Source organism: Vanellus vanellus (assembly GCF_965231255.1).
Source record: "Vanellus vanellus genome assembly, chromosome: Z".
NCBI classification, from domain to species: Eukaryota; Metazoa; Chordata; class Aves; order Charadriiformes; family Charadriidae; genus Vanellus; species Vanellus vanellus.
Window position 1 is genome coordinate 46,938,213 of NC_138908.1, and position 24,202 is coordinate 46,962,414.

The window sequence follows — 24,202 nt, forward strand, 5'->3', positions numbered from 1 at the left end:
ACTGTGAAGTTTGTCTATCTGCAGAATGCCAAATCAGAGCCTGGTGGTAATGCAGAAATATTGAACTGAATTCTCAGCAGCAATAGCTGACCATGCCAATTCTTGATTAGAATGACTGGAAAAGAGAGCTTCTCTCTTGTGGAAATTCCAGGAACAATCTAAGGACAGGACTTCCTTGCCTGGCTGGAGTGCCAGATAATTAATCTGCCTCATTTCCATTATTAATTTTGAAGGATCAGCATATTTCTATGGAACAGTGTGATTTGGGGAATCGGCATTTTTAAATAAAACTTTCTTTAGCAAGCTCTTAAGTCTTAAATGTGGCTTTTAAAGTGTTAACTTCAGAAGACCAATAATGCTTGTTCATCAAGGCTGTGTTCAACCTCCTGTCGGAAGTGGAGAGTACAGATAAGACCGGGTGAAATGGGTGTATCATTTAGGCCCCAGGGAAGTTCTATATGCATCGCAACTAAGGTGCAAAGGCCTTTTCCTAGTCTTTGTTACAGATGAGTCATAGTCTTGTCATCAGCTCTTGTTCAACACAAAATATCAGACGGTATTTTATGCTTATTCAACCATTTCTGTGGGTGGCATTGAATTTTTATGACCCTTCCACTTTTGTTTATCTTTTTTGTAAGGCTGTATCTCCCATACAAAAGCAGATGGTGGGGATTTAGAAAATTGCCCTTTTGTTTATTATATTTTATTCTGCTAGTGGGATTGATGTTTGCTGTGAAAACCTTTTTTTTTTTTTTTTTTTTTTAGATCCATAAGTAAAGCAATGTTGTACAATGTAGATCCAACAGGTAGTGGTTAAAATATGGCATGCTTGAAATTTTCTCTAATAAATTGTGTTCCTTAGGGAGGAGTCCACTATGTAACCATGTGCTTTAAAACTATTACAGTAAACTGCAATGTATGTTTTATACTGTACATGACAGATGTGATGCTGCAGGGGCAGAGAAATATAATGGACTTTTATCTGTCCTCAAAAATAAGAGAAAACAAAGACTTATCAGGATAAGAGACCATCTTTTTTTCCAGGCCAGTATAGAGCTTTCTTCTGAAAAGACTTATGAAATATTAAACTAACTTGAATTTTGCATAAAATATTAAATTAACTTTGCCTTGGCTTAAAGCCATTTCTCTGACAACAGAGAAGGATAATCAACTTAAAAGCCCTCAGGCCTACGGAAGCATAATGCTGCCTGGTACTATAAGGCAGATGCAGGATGTACTCCAAAATCACTACTCAATAAATTGTACCTCTGGGTTGGAGGTACATTTCCAAAGTTACTGAGTAGGTCCAGTAATCCTCTCTTGTGTAAGTAAGTAAATTAAAATCTCAGTTGCGGTATTTGTTACTATCTTGTCCTTGGTCCGGGTAGTTAGGCTTTTTCCCCACGGGAAAGGAAAGCCTTCCTTTTTCCAGGAAAGCTAAGTATGTCTGTGCAGCCATGCTCCCTTGTTAGCGCTTCAGCCATAAGGTTGGAAAGGGTTTCAGCGTTGTATCTGACACTGTTATTATGTGACTCTGCAGCTTCTTCTTTGTTAATATGCTTCTGTTGAGCCATATAGCTTCTTCTTTTGAAGAATTGCTATCCTTGACAAGCGCTGTCTCATCCCATGCAGCAAAATGCCGTGATTTTGTTGCCGTTGAAGGACAGAAGATCCAGTGAGATTTGAGCAAAAAGAAGATAGTGGCTTAGAAAGCAAGGCTGTGTGTGGCTGTGTGGGTTGTGTGTGTGTGTGTGTGTGTGTACGAAGGAGAGGGAAAAGAACAAAAATTTCTGCCTTGAGACAGTGAAAGCTTTGTAGAGGTTCCTGTTTATACTAGAAGAAGTCTTCAGTATTTCTTATCTTGCAGAATTATTTCAGCTTCTGTATTAATAGAAGAAAAAAAGAAGAGGCAATCTGATTTTTGATTGGCATATTGTAGTAGTATTTCGTAGCCAAAGTTTTTGCAAATCTGATTGTCACTATATGCAGTATGTTTGAATGAATCAGCTGTTTGATGCATTTAAGAACCTATAAAAAGTATTTTTGACTACAGTTGCATAAAGATAAAGTTGCCATACTAATGCTTTTATGTGATTAAAGACAACAAAACTGGGCAGATATATGAGCCTCTTCTCTGTAAGTGTCAGAGTATCAGAAGAGACCTCTTGCTAGATTGCAGAAGTAGCTTAATGTTTATAAATATCCTTTTTGAGCATGATAAGTGAATGTTAATCTCTGCAGTCTGATTTGAATTGAGTTATCCTGACTGATGCCATCTGAGAATGATACATTTCTTTAATTCATTTTATCCCAGGCACACAGTGTTCATGCATTTTATGATTTACCTTTAATCTAGCTGAACAACCCATCAGCGCTAAAAGAAATCAGTGGTCTCTTATGTAGTTTAATTTATGAGTTCCAGTTTCATCATCAACCTCTTGAATTTTTTAATTCGTAGAGCTAATGAGGGTTCATGATTGCTCTCAGGTTGAGCTGTGGTAGGTTGTGGTTGCAGTTAGGTCTCACAGTGTTTGTGCATCTAAAGCTTTGTGGGCTTCTCTGCTGGGGTCTATGCTTGGAAAGACCTGGAGGACAAAGCCTCACGTCCACGTGCCTGGTTTTCTCCTAGCTGGCTGACTAGCAAGCGGTAGACTAGCTCTATCAGAGTTGATGGAAGAGGAAGCAGTTGATGGAACAAGTAAGCTTAGGTGGCCCTGAGAGGGCATACTTCAGGGTTGCTTTTATGGAGAGTATACTTTTTGAAAGGTTATTATTAATAAGTAGTAGTAAGATACTAAAAAGCCATTCAGGGAGCCACATGTCGGGAGAGGAGATGCTGGTGAAATCACGTATCTTGGACCTGCAAAAGGGGAAAGAAGAGAATAGAATTATGCTTGGTGAATAGAAGAGCAGAGATCAAGAAAGGTGAAAAAAGGATATCACTGATCTTTAAGATAGCACATTGAGGCCTGTCAGTGGAAGGTCTACCTTGTGCCATGATCTTCTAGAAAAAATAGAGACGAAATCAAGTCACAACAACAGACAGTAGCTCATGATGGTTTCTTGTTAGTTTCTGAACAGGGGGCAGCCATAGAAGCTGAGGAGGCAGTTCCCCCAGCTTCAGAAGAGGTGGTACCAACTTAACAGAGGAAACTTTCCACACCAGTCTGTCAGAGCTGAAGGTGTCACCTGAGCTAGCGAATGCCATTTCTTTTATATGCTCTTTGACAACCATTGTCTGATGTGAGAGTTGAGAGTAATAGCGTTTGAGGGGTTTGTTCCAAATATGCACAAAAGACAGCGTGTTACAGGGAATGCTCCTTTTGTGCAGCATTCTGTTTATATTATTGTGGATAAGTTTGGATTTAAGCCCTGGAAGACGAAAACAAAGGTTGTTTTGAGGGTTAATATCATTAAAATATCATTTTAATCAATATGAAAATAGATTTGTAATAATTTATTCTATTATTCCTCTTAACTTTAGATCTACCTACCCTCCTTCTTGCTGGCTTTTGATTGCTTGTTGTAGTAAGTAACGTAGTGGTTATAAACTACAAGACCTGGTTGTCCCTGAATGAGTACCTCACAATTTTTATGCGTGGATGGTGGGGTCTTTTTGCCAGTGATGTTTATCTGCGGAAGAGTTTTCATGCTGAAAGTACGGACTTCTACAAAACTTCTAAGGTGCTGCAAATCAGGTTGAAGGTTAAAAATATTGCTTTTATAGCCCTATGGTAGAATTGGTAGATGTCACCCATTTGTGCTAAGGTGAATGTTTGCAGTAGTGTTGAATTTTTTTATCACTGTATAACTCACTTGTGTAACACTGTGGTCATCACTAAGCTTTTGATAAAATATCTGTTGTGTTGGTACAAGAACGTTTCCTGTGTTAAAATAGAATGGGGGAGATGCTACATAGCTGTCTTGAGTAATCTATTAAAATATCAGTACATTGCCTGTGATTCTGGCATCAGATAAATAGCCAGTTCAAGCAATAAAGATGCTTGGAGTAGAAAATGTCCACGTGAATAGGTTATGCAAGTGTGATCTTCATGTGTGACTGAATTATTTTGGCGGTTATCACTGGGGAATGGGAAGGTAAATAATTCAGTATTAATGTACTGAGCTGTGTCAGGGATAGCGTGTACCTCTTTATGCGCTTCCCTGTAGATGTCCTAGGCTGGTCAGTTTTGTACGTGGCAGCTCTTGGACCGTAGCTCCGGATCGATGGTTTGGAGTGTGTGCTTAGGGGAATTGCTGCTTCTAATCTTCCTGTTAACTTTGCCTCTAATGGGACAGCGTATACTATGTGAATGCAAATACTAAGATGGGGTTTCTAACTGAGGCTGGTGCACATTGTCTGCCAGCCTGATCTATTTTATCTGTACCAAATTTGTGCTGTTTTCTAGAAATGTATCATATAATCGTAGAATATGTTGAGTTGGAAGGGACCCGTAAGGATCTTTGAATCCAACTTGTCTTTGGGAGAACAGATTGCTTACGTCAATAAGAATATTTGTTCAGAGGGTTCATTTAGGAAAATAATATCAAACATCTTGTGCTTTCTAGTAATAATTGAGTGATATTTTAGGTTGTTTTTGTTGTTTTGTTCCCTTTACGAATTTCCAGAACTACAGGAAGAATTACCTGTCCAAACATATTCTACAGCTTTATTAATTAAATTTATTTTATTTATAATAATTAGTTTGGTAATACATGATTTGGTAGTGGAAGCCTTTCACTTTTTTGTAATAAGGAAAATTATTCAGCCTGGTGAAACAGTATGTGGACTATCACTTCTCTCATCAGTGTGTCTTACATCATCAGTCTGTGAAGCACAGATTTTTGTTGCTGTTTGTTTTGGCCAATTTTTGCCCTGAAATCTGAAATAGAAGCTTTAATTACTTAAGACAGCTTGCAGGTTGACTTTTTTTTTTTTAACATTAGTAGGAGAGCTGTCATATTTTATTAGAAAAAGCCCGTTGCCAAAACACCTTGCTAAAAGTCATGGATGAGAGATTAGGGCGTGAAATGGGGTCATCGTGTGCAAATGAACAGATTCTTACTCAAGTAGAGGTAGAATCATTAAAATAACCAATTGTAGTGGATGAACAAAATTATGTTCTCTCTGGAGTGACCAGAGAAAAGGCACCGTGCAACAGAAACCTCTGAATACTTTAAGAAAATTGTTTTCCATTCCCTTTCCTTTGGGAGAGTTTTGTCAGTAGCTAGTAGGTTACCTTGACTGCGTGTTTGTTTTAGGCAGAAATATTCCAGAAGAAACTGGTAGTTTTTGTAGGGACAGTATGTTTACAGCCTAACCAAGAAATACACCCTCTCCCTGTTAGTCTGCTTACTGTCGTATTAAAAACTCGGCTTGATAAGCTCCATCTCAGGGTTCTTGTTAAGCTCTTGAGAACAGTCCAGGGAGATGGCCTCTCCTTCCACAGTCTGTTCTGGTTCATATGTGTTGATGAGGGTCTGGCATGCTGGAGTTAAGAAATCAGTCCTCGGATGGCTAGCTGACCTGTTTGGATTATGATGAGGTGGTCTCCAGAGCTTTCTTGCTGCACTGTGTTCTCTTTGTATTCTGCTCTTTATAGCCGTGCTTTTCTCATTTCTTCAGAAGTCAAGTGCAGGGTTCAGAAACTTGATTTCTAAAGACAACGCAAAAAATGTCTTACTTTTTCAAAAGAAAACACTTATGCACCTGATGACATGAATAAGTCTGTCATTCATCCCTGAAACTCAGATCGCTTTTGAGGATCCTTGCTAGTTCTATATGGGATAGTGTTTTGTGGAATATGAGCAAGAGGAAGCAAATTGTTTTATAGGTACAAAATATGTAGATACAGAAGACCATCAGATGGCTTGAAATTTTTTGTATTGTTGTTTGCACTGGATTGCTAGAGGTGGGTGAGTTTGTAGATTTAATAATAAATTTATCAGTTTGTTCAGTTTCCTTTTTTTTCAGGGTTGAGTCAATTGCTATGCAATTCTGATGTACCTAAAGAAAAAGACTGCTATACAGTGAATAATACTAAAACAGGATCGGCTTATGAACTTTACAATTCTTTAGGGTGGCTGATCAATCAGAAATGTATGCTACAGAAGAACAATGTGACAAATATATTGAAAAGAGGGAAATGAAGACAGTTTTTTGCTGGTGAAGAGCTAGAGCTTAAATGAACATGCCTGTTCCAGACACTATATTCTTCAGAAAGCTGTCTGTCTTTCCCAATACTGAGGGAATGGAGAATAGGTGTCCTGGTTTTATTACCCAAAGGTATTTTGATGGCTGTGTTCCATTTAAGGGAAAGAGAACTAAGTTTCTTCCTTATATCCAGATAGAGGTAAGATTAGACACAGAGAAAAAAAGGTTGGTTTAAAAAATTTGCCCATTTATAATTATTGAGGATAGTATGCTAAATATATACTTCTTTTGAAAGATTAAAATTTTATTTTATATCCAGAATCCTAATTAAAAATAACAAAAAGTTTATCAGCCTGATAACAACAACAACAAAAATGTTCAATTCCATATATTTGGTTCTGTAACATCTACTTGGCGTCAGTTGAGTATGTTTCTCAAATTAAGAAGCATAGCTCATTAAAAGAAAATAAACTGCAATGTTTCCATGCAGCTAGCTTGACATTAATGACATGCACGAGAGAAAAACATCGCCTTACATTTTGTGTGTGCAATTATGAAGAAGGTAGATGCTTCCCTGCAATATTTTGCTTTTGCACAGTTGGTCTGTCTTTTCTTCGTGTCGTGGAAGGCTTCTAATTTTATTAAATGCAGAACAGACTCAGTTCCCTTTGCAAGTGAGAACAACTGAAAGCTCTCAGTGCTTCACCAGGTGTGCTCAGCTTCTGAGGAGTCAGAGTGAAAACCACTTAACTTTGTCTAGTTACTGATTTCGGCTGAGAGAAGAAAAAAGGGAAAACTAAAATTACAACTTGCTGTACAGTTTGCTGTGTGTATCTCCACACTCTTTGGGACTGCTTTTCTTATTAGATTTGTGAAGTGTTTTCAAAAGCTTTTTCCGCATATATGCGAAGCTGCTTATCTGTTACTTAGCTGCTAGGGGCTGTCAGTTTAGATCTCATCTGGGTTCTAAATTGAGGTCTTTCATGCAACCCATATTTCTTGGCTTGCTTGGGAGCTGTGAAGCCAAGGAAACATGCCTGATCCCACAATAAGTGCATTCCTTCAGCCAGTGGTGAAGAGCACTACGACTGAGAGCAATGCCCCATATTTAACTCGTCTTTTGAAGTGTCCTGGTGATGGGACTTTGTTTTTTCTCACCGTTGTCACTCACTGCAATTGTCTTCTAATGTGTTACAGAACAGAAGCAAACGCCTGGAGAAAGTCCATGTTGTTCTCGGGAACAAATCCTGTGATTTGGATTCACTCATTTCTACTCTGGCCTATGCCTACTTTCTTGACAAGGTAATGGAAAAAGGGACCAAGTGGTCTTAACTCATTTGTTCCAGGTTGTTACAGACATCTTACTGCTGAGTCAGTTAAAACATACTGTAAAAATATTATTCTGGACATTATTCTGGATTTTGTTATAATCAGAGGTGAGGTTTTTAAATAGAAACAATCTACATTTCTTTTTACACAAAAATTAATGAGTGGGTATAAGCTGGCTCATTCAATAGCAGTAAAAAAAAATCACCCCTGTACACGATTCTTTCTCCTCTCTCCTTCCTTGTTTCCCAGTGATTCTGTAGGAGGCAGAGACAGAAGAACAAGAAAAAAAGCAAAAGGTGTTTCTTTAAAAAACGAAGTAAAAGGGAAAAAAAAAAAAAAAAAACCAAATTTCAGACTGTTTCTAGTTGCTCACTCTGTTAAAACATCTTCATAATAAAAAAAACGCCTTATATTATGCCACTCTGACAAACGCACACCTATGTTACAGGTCAGTCCTCCTGATGTTCTATGCTTACCCGTGTTGAACATACCAAGAAGAGAATTTAGCTACCTCACAGAGACAAGATTTATATTGGAGGAGCTGAATATCCCGGAGTCATTCCATATCTTCCGAGATGAAATCAATTTGCACCAGCTGAATGCTGAAGGGAAATTGTCTTTAACACTTGTAAACAGCAACATGCTGACAAGGTATTGCGTTGTATGTACAAGATGGCTTATGTGGGTTTGAGCAGTTTTAAAAATTATATTTTACATTTTTTCTGCATTAGTATTGGTATTGCTATGTTAACACAGACAAAAAAAAAAAGTAAGTTAAAATATATTTTGTCTCCCATTATGTCCATTGAATGTAACAAAGTAAATAGTCATCTTTCTGTACTTTTAATGGAACTCCTTGTATTTTCACACAGCTTAGATTGGATGTTTTAATTTAGTTTAAATAGTTTGGAATTTTCCTGTGACCAGTAAATAAGAGATGAGATTTTTTTCCTGCTTCTTAGTTAGCTTTCGCTGAAGGCAGTAAGGCTCTTACACTGATTTGGAGATGGCCAGCATACTTGCATATGTGCTGTTAAGATGGCTGTTAGATTATTGCAGCCCTTAAAAACGACAGCATTTTTCTCCAAATGTTCTCAGCGCCAGAGGCTCAGAGTTGCTCTGTGGAAGACCACAGTCCATATACCCAACTTAAGAGGGAATATTTACAAGCCTATAGTGAATTTTTTATAGGGAGCCTCTTTATAATGGTCTGCTTGTCTTGCCCAGAATCAAGGATGCTGTTTACTTCCAACTCTCTTTAGAGCTTCATTTAAGAGAAGTAACATCCTGTTGTGCTATGGCCCCATCTGACTCTGAGGGGTTTGCAGATTAGAATAAAAATAGGGAAAATCTAAAATGAGACATATGCATAATTTGCATAACTATTGATTTGTTAACTGCAATCAGATCAGTACGTCATTCACTTTTTCAAAGTAAAATTATCAATAGGATTTGCTTTTTGTTTACCCCTTCCTGTGTTTCTTCCTTCTAAAGAATTAGGATTAACATTTTATATTATTAAATATAGTTTAATATAGTTTGGCTTTGTTATTGCTATTCTAAGCAGAAACTTAAAGTGTCTAAATGCAAAAAAAAAGAAAATAACTTTTGTAAATTTTCAAAATATTCAATGGGGAAAATCCAAAATCTCCCCTATATAGAGAGTGATATTTTCAGTACATGCAGAAATATTTTTTCAAATTGTTAATTATAATGATTTTGATAATGGAAATGTGAACATTTAAGTCTTAGTAGTTAGTGATGTATCAAGCAATAAAACCACTGTGAACACTTCATTAAAAAATTTACAATTTTAGGACTTCATTATGACTTTCTTTGGCTTTGTAGCAGACTTCAAGTAGCAATAACAATAGTGTTATAGTCCAGAATTTTAAATTTTTTTTTTTTTGCATTGTTTTACTGTGTTGTCTAAGCAGCTAGAAAGAAAAATATATATAATTTTTAAATTTGCTTGATAGTGAGGATAAAAGTTTGGAATCAGCTGTTGTCAAAGTCATCAATCCAGATGAGCAGTGTGACGGCAGCCTGGAGTTACAAGCGTCTTCTTCCTCTTTAGTAGTAAAAGAAATTCTTCAAGAGGCACCAGAGTTAATCACTCAGCAACTGGCTTATCTCCTCAGAGGTGAGAGATTACTCTTTATATTAAATACTGAAAGGTTTAATGGAGTGTTTCGGAATCTGCTCATGCAGAAAGAGTGTGATCCATTCTTTGGTTAACAATCCCTTTAAAGACCACGGGAAGCTTCATAAAAGAAGCAGGGAGTAAAGAGTTTGTTAAAGAGTAACATTATATTGAATATTAAAAATGTGCATTTAAAAATAGGCATGAGAGGTCTTTGCTGTATCACTAGACAAGAATATTAAATGGAGCTGTCGACACACCAGCTGGGTAGCTGGAAAAGCTGTGCAGTTCGTCGATTCAAGGGGCTGTGCAGTGCTACCAGTTTGGCTCTGCCTGCCTGTGGACAACAGTATGGATTGGAATCTAATATTTACACGTTAAAGCTTCTCCTGATGGTGGTACCTTTTTATAGAATGATGTTTTAATGGCGTGATGCGAAACTTTTCGTTTTTAAAAACGCTATAATCAAGTCTTCTTTGCATTCTCCTTTTTGTATGGTATGCCCAGTAGAGCACAAAGGATGGGGCTTCGTTGTGGTTTAACCCCACACAGTAGCTAGGACCACACAGCTGCTCGCTCACTCTCCCCATGGTGGGATGGGGGAGAGAATCAGAAGAGTAAAACTGAGAAAACTCATGGGTTGAGGTAAAGATGGTTTAATAGGTAAAGCAAAAGCTGCACGTGCAAGCAAACAAACAAAAAAAAATTATTCCCTGCTTCCTATGGGCAGGCAGGTGTTCAGCCATCTCCAGGAAAGCAGGGCTCCATCACATGTAACAGTTACTTGGGAAGGCAAATGCCATCACTCTGAACATCCTCCCCTTCCTTCTTCTTCCCCCAGCTTTACATACAGAGCATGTTGTTACATGGTCTGGAATATCCCTTCAGTCAGTTGGGGTCAGCTGTCCCGGCTGTGTCTCCTCCCAACTTTTTGTGCACCCCCAGCCTGCTCACTGGCTGGGTGGTATGAGGAGCAGAAATGGCCTTGACTGCTGAGCAACAAACAAAAACATTAGTGCATTATCAACATCGTTCTCATCCCAAATCCAAAACACAGCACCACACCAGCTACCAGCAAAAATGTGGACTTCATCCTCAGCCAAAACCATGACAGGCTTCAACAGTCAGGAGTATTTTCATATTTGTCTGCATAAACTGTTTCCTCAGTTTATTTGTTGCAGCAGAAGTCTTCAGTTGGAACTGCTAAATGCCCTTTTAAGAATTAATGTGGGCATGTTTAATGAAGATTATGAAAACTTGCCTAGATTTTAGAAGCAACGGGAGTATTGGCTTGTCATTGTGCTCATCACTGTGATAATGAATGTAATGAGCATGTTATGAGAAATTACAAAAGGTAATTTTTATTTTGTTTATGTTTCCATAGAAGAAGCATTAACAGTGACACAGCATTTAGCATGCTCTTTTAGTATCTTTTCATGATAATAAGCTCGAGTAAACCTGCCATGAAAAATTTTTGTAAGCTCCAAATTTCGGTTGAGTAGCTATCCAGGCATCTAGGCAAAAGACCAAGCATAGTTGCTTTTGGAGGCAGAACCAAAAAAGGCTTTTGGGGATCTTTCAATATACCTGTTCCGTGGTGGAAAGAGTCAGGAGACAGTGCTCTGAATAATGAACAAGAACACGTTCAAGTACTACACATAGTTGTAAGTGCCCGTGTATTTTGGCTCTCCTGTCTGTATCCAAATTAAAATAAAGTGCTTTTATTAGAGAAATATTCAAAGTGTTTGCATTAGAGATAGCACTTCCAGTTTTGAGGGAGATCGTAGCTAAAATTTTTTTACAAATTAGTAACTTCATTTTAATTATTGCGTGTGGTAGCACATGTTCGAGGAAGTTAGTGGATACAGGAGTCCCTTCATACCTTGTCTTGCATGGTATAAGAGGCGATTGACAAAGCCTAAACAACAAAACACAGCTGTGCTTGTGACTTGATGGTTTTCTGCTTCTCCCAGAAATGCACTTTGTACATATATAGGGCTAAGCAATACGGTGAGTCCTCTTGTGGGTCTTTTAAAATAGAAGAGGTTTTTGGTACTTACGAACCTTCAATTGCATATTCAGAAGAGTCAGTGAATCCCTTTACTGGTTTTGATAAGATAAAAAAAAAATCTTAGATATAAATGTATGTAGATGGCAGATCAAACTACAAGCAGTCTGAAAATAAAAGATGAAATACAACCTACCCAAGTCAAGCTTTTGTGTTTCTCTGTATATATTATGGCCTTTTGTCAAAGTCCTTGCCTATAATGTGTAGCTTTTGAAATTCGTCTCACTGGTGAGCATGGGAGATAAAGGGACCGACCGCATATCATGGTCTGGAAGGAGGGGGGTGGCTGCTTCGTTCTCACCAGCAGCAAATGCACGTGTAAAGGCTCACAAGATGGCCCCTCTCTCTGGTGGCGCTCCATGGGCGTAGAGCCAATGAAAAGGTCCCACTTGGTTCTTCCCACTGTTATGTTGCTTCCGGTGTAAATCTGTACGTTGTTAGTACGCATAAATTTTGGAGGAAGTTCAGAACAGAAGGCCAAAGTAGAAGTCAAAGTGCTAAGAGTTAGGATTTTATTTTCATAAAACGGCTGAGAGATCCTAACATCTTAGTCTGTGAGCTGGAAACTCATCTTTCATTTTATGACTTTCCAGTGAGTGTTCTGCTAGAAGATTTGTAAGATAATACAAATATCTCATGTTTTAATAATTAGCACATAGTGGCTGTGACAGATTCATTAGTGGCTTCTTTTTCAAACTTCTTTTTTCTTATAGTCTGTTAGCAATTTTAAAAAATTTTAATAACAAAGGCAGATGTTTCTAATGTGCCATATTTCAACTTCTAACAAACTTCGCCTGCTTCTTCTGTGTTTAAAAAAAAAAAAAAAAAAGAAAGTCAAGAGAAAAGACTTTTCCTGTGAAACTGAGCATTATTGATTTAGGCAGTTTAATATTTAAGGACTTTTTTTTCAGCTGAATGCTTTCCTGGTATCTTTGTCTCCTCGTCAGACATGCTATAAGTTAATTCTACCCTTGGGCTTTGAATAGAGCCTGCTTGGAGAGTCAGAGTGTTGTGTAGCCATATTTGCCTTAAGTTAGAGCTTGTGCTGTCCCTGGATTCGTGCCAGAAGCAAACAATTACAGAACCTGCCAGAGTCTTGGGCCTGTATTATTTTATTTCCCCAGAGATGTTTACAAGGGGACTGTTGCCAAACTCAAGATCCATTAAACTGCTGAATCATTACATTTTCTGTTGCAGCCAGCTGGCAAGGATGTGATTCCAGACACTCACTGTCAGGTACCTTGGGTCAGTGCACTCTCAAAAATGCCTCCTTATGTTTATTTGTATAAGGCCTTGAAGGATGCCACAAGGTGCAGACTGCAACATGTAAATAGAGACAGATTTATAGCAAGAGCATCAGCAATTTTTTTTTTTTTTCACATGAATCTGCTTTTGCTAGTTCTAAGCTGCATAGTTGAGGTCTTTTCATGCCCTGTTGGGGCAGTCTGACTTTCATTAGGGAAGATCAGTTTGTTATTGTAGCCACCCAGACAAATGTTAAGAAATGCCCTTTTAAGGGCTGTGGGAATGATGCCAATTTTTTTTTTTTGTTCTGTCTTGATGATTCACATGTTCCCTAATTGGTGCATCCTTAATATATATGCCAAAAAGAAAGGAGCATTTTGAACTGCACCAAATGCTGGACTTGTTTGGACTGATACTTTAGGTTTTATGTGTGGAAACAGTTTTCTTGGAGGCAATGCTCCCCCCTTTTATTCCAGCTTTGTGTCTCTCCTGTTAATTACAATGAAGACTGCTTGCTTGGCTCTGTGTTACAGTTCTGGTTTGTGGGTTTTTTTGGGGGTGGGGAGTGTTGAAGTATACCTTTTCCATGAGGGACTGTTGGTTTTCCTGTCCTTTATTTTTCCAGGTCATGGAACAAAACCTCGATGGGAGAAATGCCTATATTTTCATTGTACTGTTTCTCTCAGCCATAAACTTATAATTCAGGAGATGCTTGTGCTGTTCTTAATGTTTTCCCAAAACGACTTCTGCCTTCATTAGATCATGTTTAATATTAATGCACAGCAATTGCTTTTGGCAAAACTAGTGCTCCACTTCCAAAATCCTTTGCAAAAAAGAATAAAATGCACATTTTTTTTAAGAGTACTAGCCTATTTTCTAGTGACCTCTCCCTCGGAAAAAAATATCTGTAATGTAGTGTGATGTACACAAGAAATAATATTGAATCTTGTATTACCAATTATATATTTCTTTTTTCCTGTGCTTGTCAGCAGACAGAGCAGCCTCCATTATGCTTTCAGAAACCCTGGGGGAGTTGCACCAGCACTCAGTAAAATCTGCAGGAGATTTCTGAGTCCATGTATCTCTTTTACAGCAGGTACTTACAAGAGAGCACATGACTAAATGGGCTACTGACCTTTGGCCAAGCAAAAAGTATCTTGAGTGAACTGTTTTTCTAAACTATCTGGAATCTTAACCTTCGCAGGGATGCTGGGGATGCCTGGGAGGAAGGCGTGTGTGCCTTTCTTTCCTGCTGATGAGCATAGTATTAAAGAATGAAGAAAGAGTAAATGTTGATCTTGGGGCTTGCTGGTACCCTATTAATTTAAGCAGCACACTTTTCTTGCTTTCATCCTAGTAGAAAAGTTAGTAATTGCAAGCACTACGGTATTGCTGTGATGTGTGGGAAAAATAGCCTTTTAAAAACCTCTCTAAGATGTCTGCCTGTTATGAGGCATTCTTTCAGGGTGACTGCATTTCATTCTTGTATTCAGTGATGAATCTCAAAATTTCTAAGTTTGCTTTGCTCTTTGAAGATAGAATCATAGAATCGCCGAGGTTGGAAGGGACCTTTAAGATCATCAAGTCCAACCATTAACGCACCCTGACAAAACCGCTTCTAAACCATGTCCCTAAGTAGCACATCTACCCTTTTTTTAAACACCTCCAGGGATGGCAAATCCACCACCTCCCTGGGCAGCCTATTCCAATGTTTAATAATCCTTTCAGTGAAAAAAGTTTTCCTAATATCCAATCTAAACCTCGTCTGACATAACATGAACCCATTTCCTCTCGTCCTATCACTTGTCACCAGGGAGAAGAGGTCAGCCCTCACCTCTCTACAACCTCCTTTCAGGTAGTTGTAGAGAGTGATAAGGTCTCCCCTCAGCCTTCTCTTCTCCAGGCTAAACAATCCCAGTTCCCTCAGTTGTTCCTCATAAGACTTGTCCTCCAGACCCCTCACCAGCTTCGTAGCCCTTGTCTGGACACGCTTCAATACCTCAAGGTCCTTCTTGTAGTGAGGGGCCTAAAATGAACACAGTACTGGACGTGGGGTCTCACCAGTGCCCAGTACAGGGGGATTTTTTTAATTTTTTTTTTAGAATGCTGTGGGAAACAGCGTCAAAAGCTTTGCTAAAATCCAGGTAGATAACATCCACAGCTTTTCCCTCATCCACTAAGCGGGTCACCTTATTATAGAAGGAGATCAGGTTTGTCAGGCACGGCCTGCCTTTCACAAACCCATGCTGACTGGGCCTGATCACCCTATTCTCCTGCATGTGCCGTGTAATGGCACTGAGGATGATCTGTTCCATGACCTTCCCAGGTACTGAGGTCAGACTGACTGGCCTATAGTTCCCTGGATCCTCCTTCTAGCCCTTCTTGTGGATGGATGTCACATTTGCCCACCTCCAGTCATCTGAGACCTGCCTGGTTATCCAGGACTGCTCATAAATGATGCAAAGTGGCCTGGTGAGATGTCACCCCTTGATCAAAATATGCAAAGGGATTGATCCTGAGATGAACTGATCAGTGAAAGGCAAAGGCTTCCAGTTAGACGCTGCAATACAGTGCAGCCTAAACACATTCTGATTTTGCAACTTTACCAGTAATATCTGCATCCTGCCGAAGGTGAGGTCAACAGGAAGGCTGTTGAAGAAGAAGAATCCAAGAAATCTTGGATTTGAAGAAACTGATAATTTGTCACCCATGTGGAAACAAGAGACATGCATACTGGTACCTGTAGAAATGCATGGTAGGCTGCCATGGTGTGTGCCAGGCAATCTTTCTATCCCTTTTGATTGGGGAATAGATAAATAAAGTAAAAGTTTCCTTCCACCAATCCATGTGTTTAGGAGGATTAAGCTAGTTTTATTGGCTTGAACAATGCTGCTGCAACACTATAGTAGAACTGCTTTGGTGTGAAAGAAATCCATGTATTATTTTAGCAATATGATGATTTTTTGGTGCCGCATAGCTGTTGTGGCTCAGGCACTTGTTAAAATCACAGCCAGATATACTGACCTGGCTGCTAGAACCTGCCTTCGTGGCTTTCTGCTGCCAGTTCTCCTGTTTCCTGCAGTTGGAGAAATACTAGATTCTTCCTCTTCTTCGTTCAACTCCATTTCTGTCTTGCCTCCCAATACCATTTTGCTTGGCTCTAGAAGGGCTGGGGTACATTGGGCCTGGAGCTACTCAGTCTGATTTGGTGGCCCATCCCTAAATTTTACAATAGAAACTGCCTGTGCTGGATGGGAGCGTTACCTGTTTGAAATACTGACATAAAAAGAGGTTAATTAAATAATCTGTTCCATTTTGTGGTAATAGTTTGGGAATGGTTTCTGTGAGAAACAGGAAAAAATACTTTTTCTTAAATTCTGAGACTCAGAAACTGTCTTCATTTGACTGTTTCTGTGTGGCTGAGCTTTTATTATGTTTTAGGAAGGACATAGTTCTGGATTTGTCTTATAGCTTAGTTGAAATCCAGGACTGACTGGATAAAAACTGTGGCGTAGTTATTGCTCAATTCACAGTCAATCCTGTAATTAGGCTGGAACGATTTGTGGAGCTAAAATGAATCAGAAGTTGCTGACCTGATGCTGAACCCACTACATAGTAGTTATTTCTGTATAATTAAGCAGACAACAAAGCTCACATCATGTTGACTTCAAAACTGATGAGCTTGATTGGATGTACAGCTCACACCTCTTGTTTTACTGCATTTGCCAGCACGTTTGTGTTAAGATTTTTCTCTTCTTGGTCTTCCTCAAATACTCTGCCCCCTGAAACACACGTAGCTGTGGTTAAAGTTGGACACATGATGTGTCGGAGGACCTGTGCAAATGGATGGACAGCTTAGTCCATCCTAGTGCTGCTGTGAGGCTGTGCGGGGTAGGCTACAGCCTCCCCCCCCCCCAATAAGTAATTGTATGATGGATTTGATGGATTTGAGCATGCGTTGGAGGTCCAGCGCTTTCTGCTGGATTCCCCATATCCTCTGTGTGCGCAAGACCAATTTCCCTGTCTGCTCCTGGAGGAAGGAATCCAGGCTGCTGAAGAAGCAGAAGATTGCTAAAGTAATTCGTGCAAGCTGGTCCCTGAGCTGCCGTGTATCCAGGTGCGGCTCTGTGCCAACCAGGAGTGTGCTGTGGGCCCTCTGACTCGTTCCGGTCACTGCCTGTCCCAAGGGGCGGGCGAGAGTACGGGGCACGGGCACTGTTGTCTGGTTAGAGGCGGGAACAATGCAGGGGTATTGTTAGATGAATTATCCTGGAGGCTGCTGGTTGAGAAACTTGCTTCACGTAAAAGGGACTGAAAAATAGGCCTTGCTAATGTATATGTGTAGGTATCTTGGGTGCTTTATGTATCAGTTATATACCTGTAGACATCTGAAACCTGCTTGCTGTGGAGCCATGTTTTGTGTACCTAAATTTACAAATGTCAATCTGGGTCAGTATACGTGATTTTCATGTAGTCTGTATTTATTTAATATTTTTAATACTATTAAATAGGGCAGGAACGTTGTCTTAAAGTGATCAGAGGACTGACATAAAGAAAGGAACACTGAGAATTAAAAGAATATTGGCAGTTACGATGTCTGTAACAGAAACACCGGGCAGAATTTCATATATGTGAATTTCCAGAAATTAATATCTGATGGGGAACAACTTTTGGCTTGTTAAGCATTACTTGTTATTTAATCCACAGTCTAAGAAGGAGGTGTGTACTTAGCATGGCAACATTGTTTTGTGTTGCAAGTGCTTTATGAATTTTGAAGAAGTGCTTTTTGTTATTCTATGTGATGACAGTGTAGAAGAAAACCAGATACATACTAGGTGTTTGAGTCCTAGCCTGACTAGTGAAATTGAGGGTGGCTGTGTCCGAGTTTTTCTTTTCCTCTCTTGGCTCTGTGCTAAAGCCTAAACATGTTGGCTTACAATAACTATCTCATACTATTGTACTGATTTGCTCATTGACCTAGCATGATGCAATGCAATCATACACTTGTTTGAAGTCCCTGTGCACAGTACAGTAATAAATAATGTCAATAATAATGTCAATGCTGAAGTATAAGATTTTATTGTCCTTAATTTAGTGTGAGTAATTGGAAGCAAAGGCTATCGTTGGGTATATTAATAAATGGGATCCCAGCCTCCAGGGAACAAAAAGGTGACTTTAAACATTGAACCGTCAGGAATGTTCTATATCCAGGATGGAATATATACAGCACATAGTTGTCTAAAAAGACATCAAACTCACCTTGGTATTTTAATAGAATACCAATTATGGTGAAGTTATTTATTGGATTGTTTCTCTTCAATTTTAAAATTGAATGCATCATTTTGTTTGGCTGAATGTGCTGTGCTTTTTTGCTGTGTTCATTGATGAGGAATTAGCTGGAGTCAGTTGCAGCAAAATGACCAATGACTTTAAGGTCATGTAGTCCAACCCCCCTGCCATTGGCAGAGACATCTTTGACTAGAGTAGGTTGCTTGAAACTCTGTCCAACCTGACCTGGAACACCTCCAGGGATGGGACCTCCACAGCTTTTCTGGGCAACCTGTTCCAATGCCTCACCACCCTCAGAGTGAAGAAATTTCTTCCTTATGTCCATTGTAGCAGTTCATTGATGTGTCTATAGAAGGAAGGTTGGCAATGTGGATTCACACTTTCCAAGCATACCAACATTTGGTCTGATGCTTAGAGAGAGGAACAAGCCCTGGTGTCCGACTGCTCACGAGTGGTCACGCTGCACAGCTGTGTTAGCTGTGCAGAAGAACAGCCAGTTAGCTGTAGCACGGGCCCTGACAAGCCACCCAGTTCAGATTTTAGAAACTGCCTTCATGTTAGGAGGATGTTTCTATGTGAAGCACATTCAATATCTAATTCAGTGAACTCGTCCGTGGAAACAACCTCCAAGAAGGAAAGGGCTTGGATGGCTATACAAGTAAACATTCTTGTTTCTGTAGTACCTCTTTACTGTTTACAGGAGGCATTGATTTTTGTCTTCCAATGTTTCAGGAAGCATTCTCTTCAAGTGCATGTCTTTGGAGGCTGACAGAATTACAGAGCAGCAGGAGAAAGTACTGTCAATCCTAGAGGAAAAGTTTCCAGATCTTCCCCCACGAGAGGAAATTATCTCTGTTCTCCAGGAGACTCAGTTTAACCCGCAAGGTAGTGCAACTTGCTTCCATTTTTCAGACCTTTTACAAATTTAGTTATGTAACTGTATCAGAATATATTGGCTCATTGTGTGTCATGAAAATAGTTGTGGCACGCGATCTTCATTGACAGTAACATGTGTTATATTTAATTTTAAATCAATTGGCTTACATTCTGAATCATGGAATTATGATTTCTATTGAGGAGCTATTGAACTAAATAATCTTGTGTTGCTTTTACAGATAAAGTAAACGTTAATTTATTTCATATTTTGCTTTTAAAAGTGTATGCTAGTTAAGAATTTGTGTTGATGAAGTACAGGGGCATAATCAGTGTGTCAGCCCATGTGCAGAAATCATGCTGCAGTTGCCTACATAGTGTTGGAGTGGATTTTATCTTCTGAACCTTCCGAGATTTATCGAGAGCTGTGTACAGGTGAAGCGAATTTGACTTCAGATTAAGATTAAGGAAGGAGTGGGAAAACTGCAATTCTTTCATTTCCTGCTACTAGAAATAGCTGAACACAGTTGTCATTTTTTCAGCGATCGGAAGTGGGTATGTTTGAACCCAAAATTTGGTAGCAGGATTTTGAAGGGATGCTCTGAAATCTTGAAGAAAATTGTTGCAATAACTCTCATGCTTTTTACTCTTTGTTAAATGGCATATGCTACCAAGCTGTTGCTAAAGAGTGAGTGTTGAATTACTGAGATATGTCTTCGTTAGATATATCAGGTGTGCACAGAGTCCATGCAGACTCATAGCCTGTTTTTACCGTTCTTTATCTGCCCATCTGCAGAATCCTCTCATCTAAATTCAGACTGTCAGCCTGAGATGGCTGCCCTAGCTGGTAGCTAAGGATAGTATTTGAGGTGCTGCTTCCTTTGCTCTTTCAGTGAGGTCACAAGTTAAATTAGTTCAGGGCTATAAATCTTCACAAAGTTCCCTGAAGTTCCTTCTTTAGTCAAAGAATCATAGTTCAGAAATGGACTGAATGCGGCCTGGATTGGAGAGACCCAGTAAAAGTGGCATTTATGGAGCTCAGTTCTTAGTTCTGCCAGTTGCCTGGGAAGATGGTTTAGTAATGTTTGTCAGGTACTTGGCCCATAAAGTTTATCCTAATACCCAACACAAAACTTCGCCAAGTAGATATAACTGATTCAGCCTGCATGGCATTGGTTGCCAATGGTTTTTATATGCCACATGTGGAGGGTAATGTCCTACACACTTTTTTTTGTCTCATAGCTGCTGTTTGCTGTGTATTGTGAGGTACATATTTAGCGCTGCACATATATATGTGGCATTTGTATTAGTAAGGTGCTGTTGAGTTTCTGAAGTCTTTTGAAGGCACTGTCCTCTGCTGAATATTTTAAGCTATGTACCTGTTATTTCAGGCAGCATCAGGACAATTCAGCAAAAAACTTGCCTGTTTCATGCAGAAATAATGACTTATTGGTGAGAATTCCTGAATTTAGTTGTTATTTGAGGCACAGCATGTAGCTCAGTAACCAGTCTACTGGTTACCTATAAATATTTTTAAAAGGACAGATGCATAAATAGAATAAAAATGTGAACATTAGCCAGTTCGTCTTGTCATTAGATTGAATGCAGTAGCTGGACTTTATACAGACATAATAATGACAAGATTAATTTCTTTGGCTTAAGTAGGTATTTGGCTCCCTCTTAAAAATTAGTCATGCAAACACATTTTGGATGTTATGCTGCTAAGCTTTAAAAGTCTGTGGACGTTTTCGTTGCCACCCTACACTGAAGTAAGTGGCTTGCAGCTTTCTTTTAGACAGCCATCATGTCTAGACATTGATAGACATTTGGCTATCATGTTTTATTTTTGATTGTGTGGTATGACCATGTTCCTGTACATGACATATGCTCATTTTGAGAATCTTTACCGCATTTTATACAGACATCTTGCATTAGAGGAACTTAGTCACATGGATTTTCAATACATTGTACTTAAACGTATCAGTATGTCTGGTTGCAATGTGAAACAACTCCAATTTTACACTTGCTTCTGATCGTAATATGTACTTCTCTTTCTGTGGTACCTAAACATATAGATGGTTCATTCACCTTTGATGTACGCAAGAAAAACCCATTCGTATTGGTATGAATTTGTGAGGACGGTCAGAAAGGTTGAATGATTTTGTGTTTACAGAATATCTTAAGTACTTTGCTTCTGAATATTTTATAAATACCACATGTGCTTTTCAATATTTTACTCATTCCAGAAGTGTTCCATATTAGTGATTTTGTATTAGACCATTGGAATGGTCTGTTCATACATATATCAATGGGAATTCAGTTCGCTTAAAAAATGTGACTGTATACACAACTTCATAGCAGGAGACTTAATTATTCATCCTTTGCTCTGCCCCTCTCCCCTGCTTTAAATCCCTTCCTTGTTTTAAAAATCTCTCCATAAATATTAATGTTGGTTTAAATTTTCTCATAGGATGTCCTAAAATACGGAAGGCTCAGCATTAAGGTCTAAGCTGGGTTTTTAATTTATGTTGCTGCATCTGGTCAGCTGCAGATACTTATACGTATTGAAATTCCTTTCTCTTCTCAAATAGGTGTAAGTATTGAGGAGGTTATGCTGAAGGATCTCAAGATGATTTCAGATGGAGAAATCAAAGTAGCAATTAGCACCGTGTACATGACACTGGAGGTAAGAGGAAACCTAAACAATGCAGTTGCTGAATAGCCCTATTGCATATGGAGATGGTTCTTTAACAAGAACAATTTGTGTTATGGATGCCGGTAGCTATTTACCTTAAGCTGAAGTAGATATAAATGTTACTGGCTATTATGCAACAATATTAATTAAAATATATTAATGTTTAGATCATTGAACAATTATGACACGACAGTATTACTTCTGATGGAAGTTTGCATACTGATACACAGATTATTGATAAAACTAACTAGATTGAAGAAAATCTCAATAACAAAGAGACACTTTTACCTGGTATATATTTGCAATTTACAATCTCACTGTTTGCCTGAAGACCACCCATACAAAAGTATTTGACATGCAAAAGAAGTTGTCATCTTCTGCTTCTGCATTTGACTTTAATCAAAACTTTATTTTACCTCAGATAGTACTAAAAAAAATCATGTGAATAGTTCTTACCTGTGTATATCCTATGAGATTTTTTTACGTCTTTTGTGATGCATTTTACAAAAAAATATGGTGCCCCTGTGGTTGAAGAAATTTGTGGTGCAATGCAGCTAATAATTATCCATAGATTTCTGCTTGCATACTAAAATATACAAAGCAAATTGGGTAGCAAGGCTTCAAGAAATGAAGCAGAATCTGTTAGTTTGTTGGTTAGTTTCTCAGTATCAAGCAGTCTTTTCCAGCCACCAAACCTGCACTTCTTTATGAATCATAATTTTGCTCCTGAAAATTATGCCAAGGTTGGGAGGAAAGGTGATGGGAAATGAGCGTTGTAAGATAAATCCCCAAAAGAGGAAATAGGATTTTTAAAAATTCTTAATAAAATATTGCTCCTCTTTTGTTTTAAATATTTCTCTCTTACTCTATCAGTTTCAGTGATTGGTGGATACATAGGGCGGGTAATTAGGAGCTAGCTTTAGATTACATTTTCACAGAATCTTAGATGATGATTATACGGTTATAGTTGGGTAAAGTAAGCTGTTCACAAGTGTGCATCCCCTGCTGCGTTGGTGGTGTATCATGAAGAGGGAAAGTGTGGCAGCGCAACTAATTTCAGTCAGAGTTTCACAGTAGCGAAGGCAGAGATCAGCAAGTCTGATACTCTAACAAATGTCTCACCTCAGTAGCACATACTCAAATGATTCTAGAGTTTTCTTGGTTTTGGTTTTATGGCAAGTTTTACAGATCTTTATTGAAAGTACATTCTGAAAAAATTCTCTGTTCTTGAGAGGGTGGATGCTTTTTTTAGGAAAGTCTTGACCTGGACTTAAGTTTCTTTCCCTTCTCTACTGCTCATTTCCTATGTTAAATAAATAGTTTCCTCAATTTCCCCTCTGTAAATGAGGATATTAATCTTTTATTTCATAAATGTGCCATGAATTTAAATCAATTGAAGCTTGCTTTAACTATGTTGATATAAACCCTATTTTCATTAGTATTGAAACAGATTTCCTAGTGTCGCTCGAGCCCCACGTTGGGCGCCAATTAATCTGTCGAGATTTAGGCCAAATCCTCTACTGGGGACCTGAGGGGCCCCAGACGGGACCGACAGATGCTCCCCTCTACCCGTCTTCAAAGAGAGAGGCAGAGAAGGAACAAGAGACTTATGAGTTTAGAAGGAACTAAACTACTTTAATGAAATATTAATAATAAAATAAAAAGAAATAATGAAAAATATATACAAAACCGTATCAAGCTCCCAGGATGACAGTCACGTCACCGGCTGGCACTGGGGCAGTCCCAGGCTGGACTCAGTGACGGACGGGAACTGGATTCCGGATCTGGATTCAGGATCGGGATCACAGGCAGACGAACAGAGTCCTCCTCAGACGTCGGCCATTGAAGGAAGAGAGAGTGACCCTTTGACCCCTCAGCTTTTATACTGAGCATGAGGCAGATGGGATGGAATACCCTGTTGGTCAGTTTTGGGTCACCTGTCCTGTCCGCTTCTCCCCTCAGGTGGGATCCTTCTACGCTTTTCCACTTCCAACCCTCCAACGTGGCAAATAACAAAGTTGTTTGGCCTTGGGGGTTACAGCAATAAGTATAAGCAGGAGCCTCTCTGCATCCCATGCCTGGGCATCAGCTATAAACATTGGTCTTATCCCTCTGAGAGAGTGAACAATATGCAGTTAATTTCAGTAGTTAGAAGAGGCCCAGCTAAGAAGTGAAGTTACGGAACAAAATTGGTTCTCTTTTACCTCAAACCAGGACACCTAGGATCTGCGGGAATGTTTTCAAAGTTCTGTACTTTGTAAGGAAGGAAATGATGGTAACTAACAAGTTATCAATTGTAAGTTAATACTCGTAATTACTTCCAGTACTATTGCACAGCGGTATGCAGACGCGTGGGACCCATGCAGGTATGCTCCTGCTCTCGAGTTTCTCCTGAAGGCAGATGTG

At 39.0% G+C, this 24,202-nt stretch overlaps 1 protein-coding gene across 2 annotated transcripts in view; it reads left to right on the plus strand.

Moving 5' to 3' along the window:
• The window catches only part of PRUNE2 (prune homolog 2 with BCH domain), a gene marked incomplete at both ends in the record, with an annotated part of 143,577 nt that overhangs the window by 27,324 nt on the left and 92,051 nt on the right, over positions 1-24,202 (plus strand). For both annotated transcript variants that reach the window (XM_082497848.1, XM_082497849.1), the window contains 5 exons: positions 7,352-7,456; positions 7,932-8,134; positions 9,463-9,626; positions 18,961-19,113; positions 21,693-21,787. In XM_082497848.1, the coding sequence (XP_082353974.1) occupies positions 7,352-7,456; positions 7,932-8,134; positions 9,463-9,626; positions 18,961-19,113; positions 21,693-21,787 (720 nt within the window). The remainder of the gene's footprint in view (positions 1-7,351; positions 7,457-7,931; positions 8,135-9,462; positions 9,627-18,960; positions 19,114-21,692; positions 21,788-24,202) is intronic.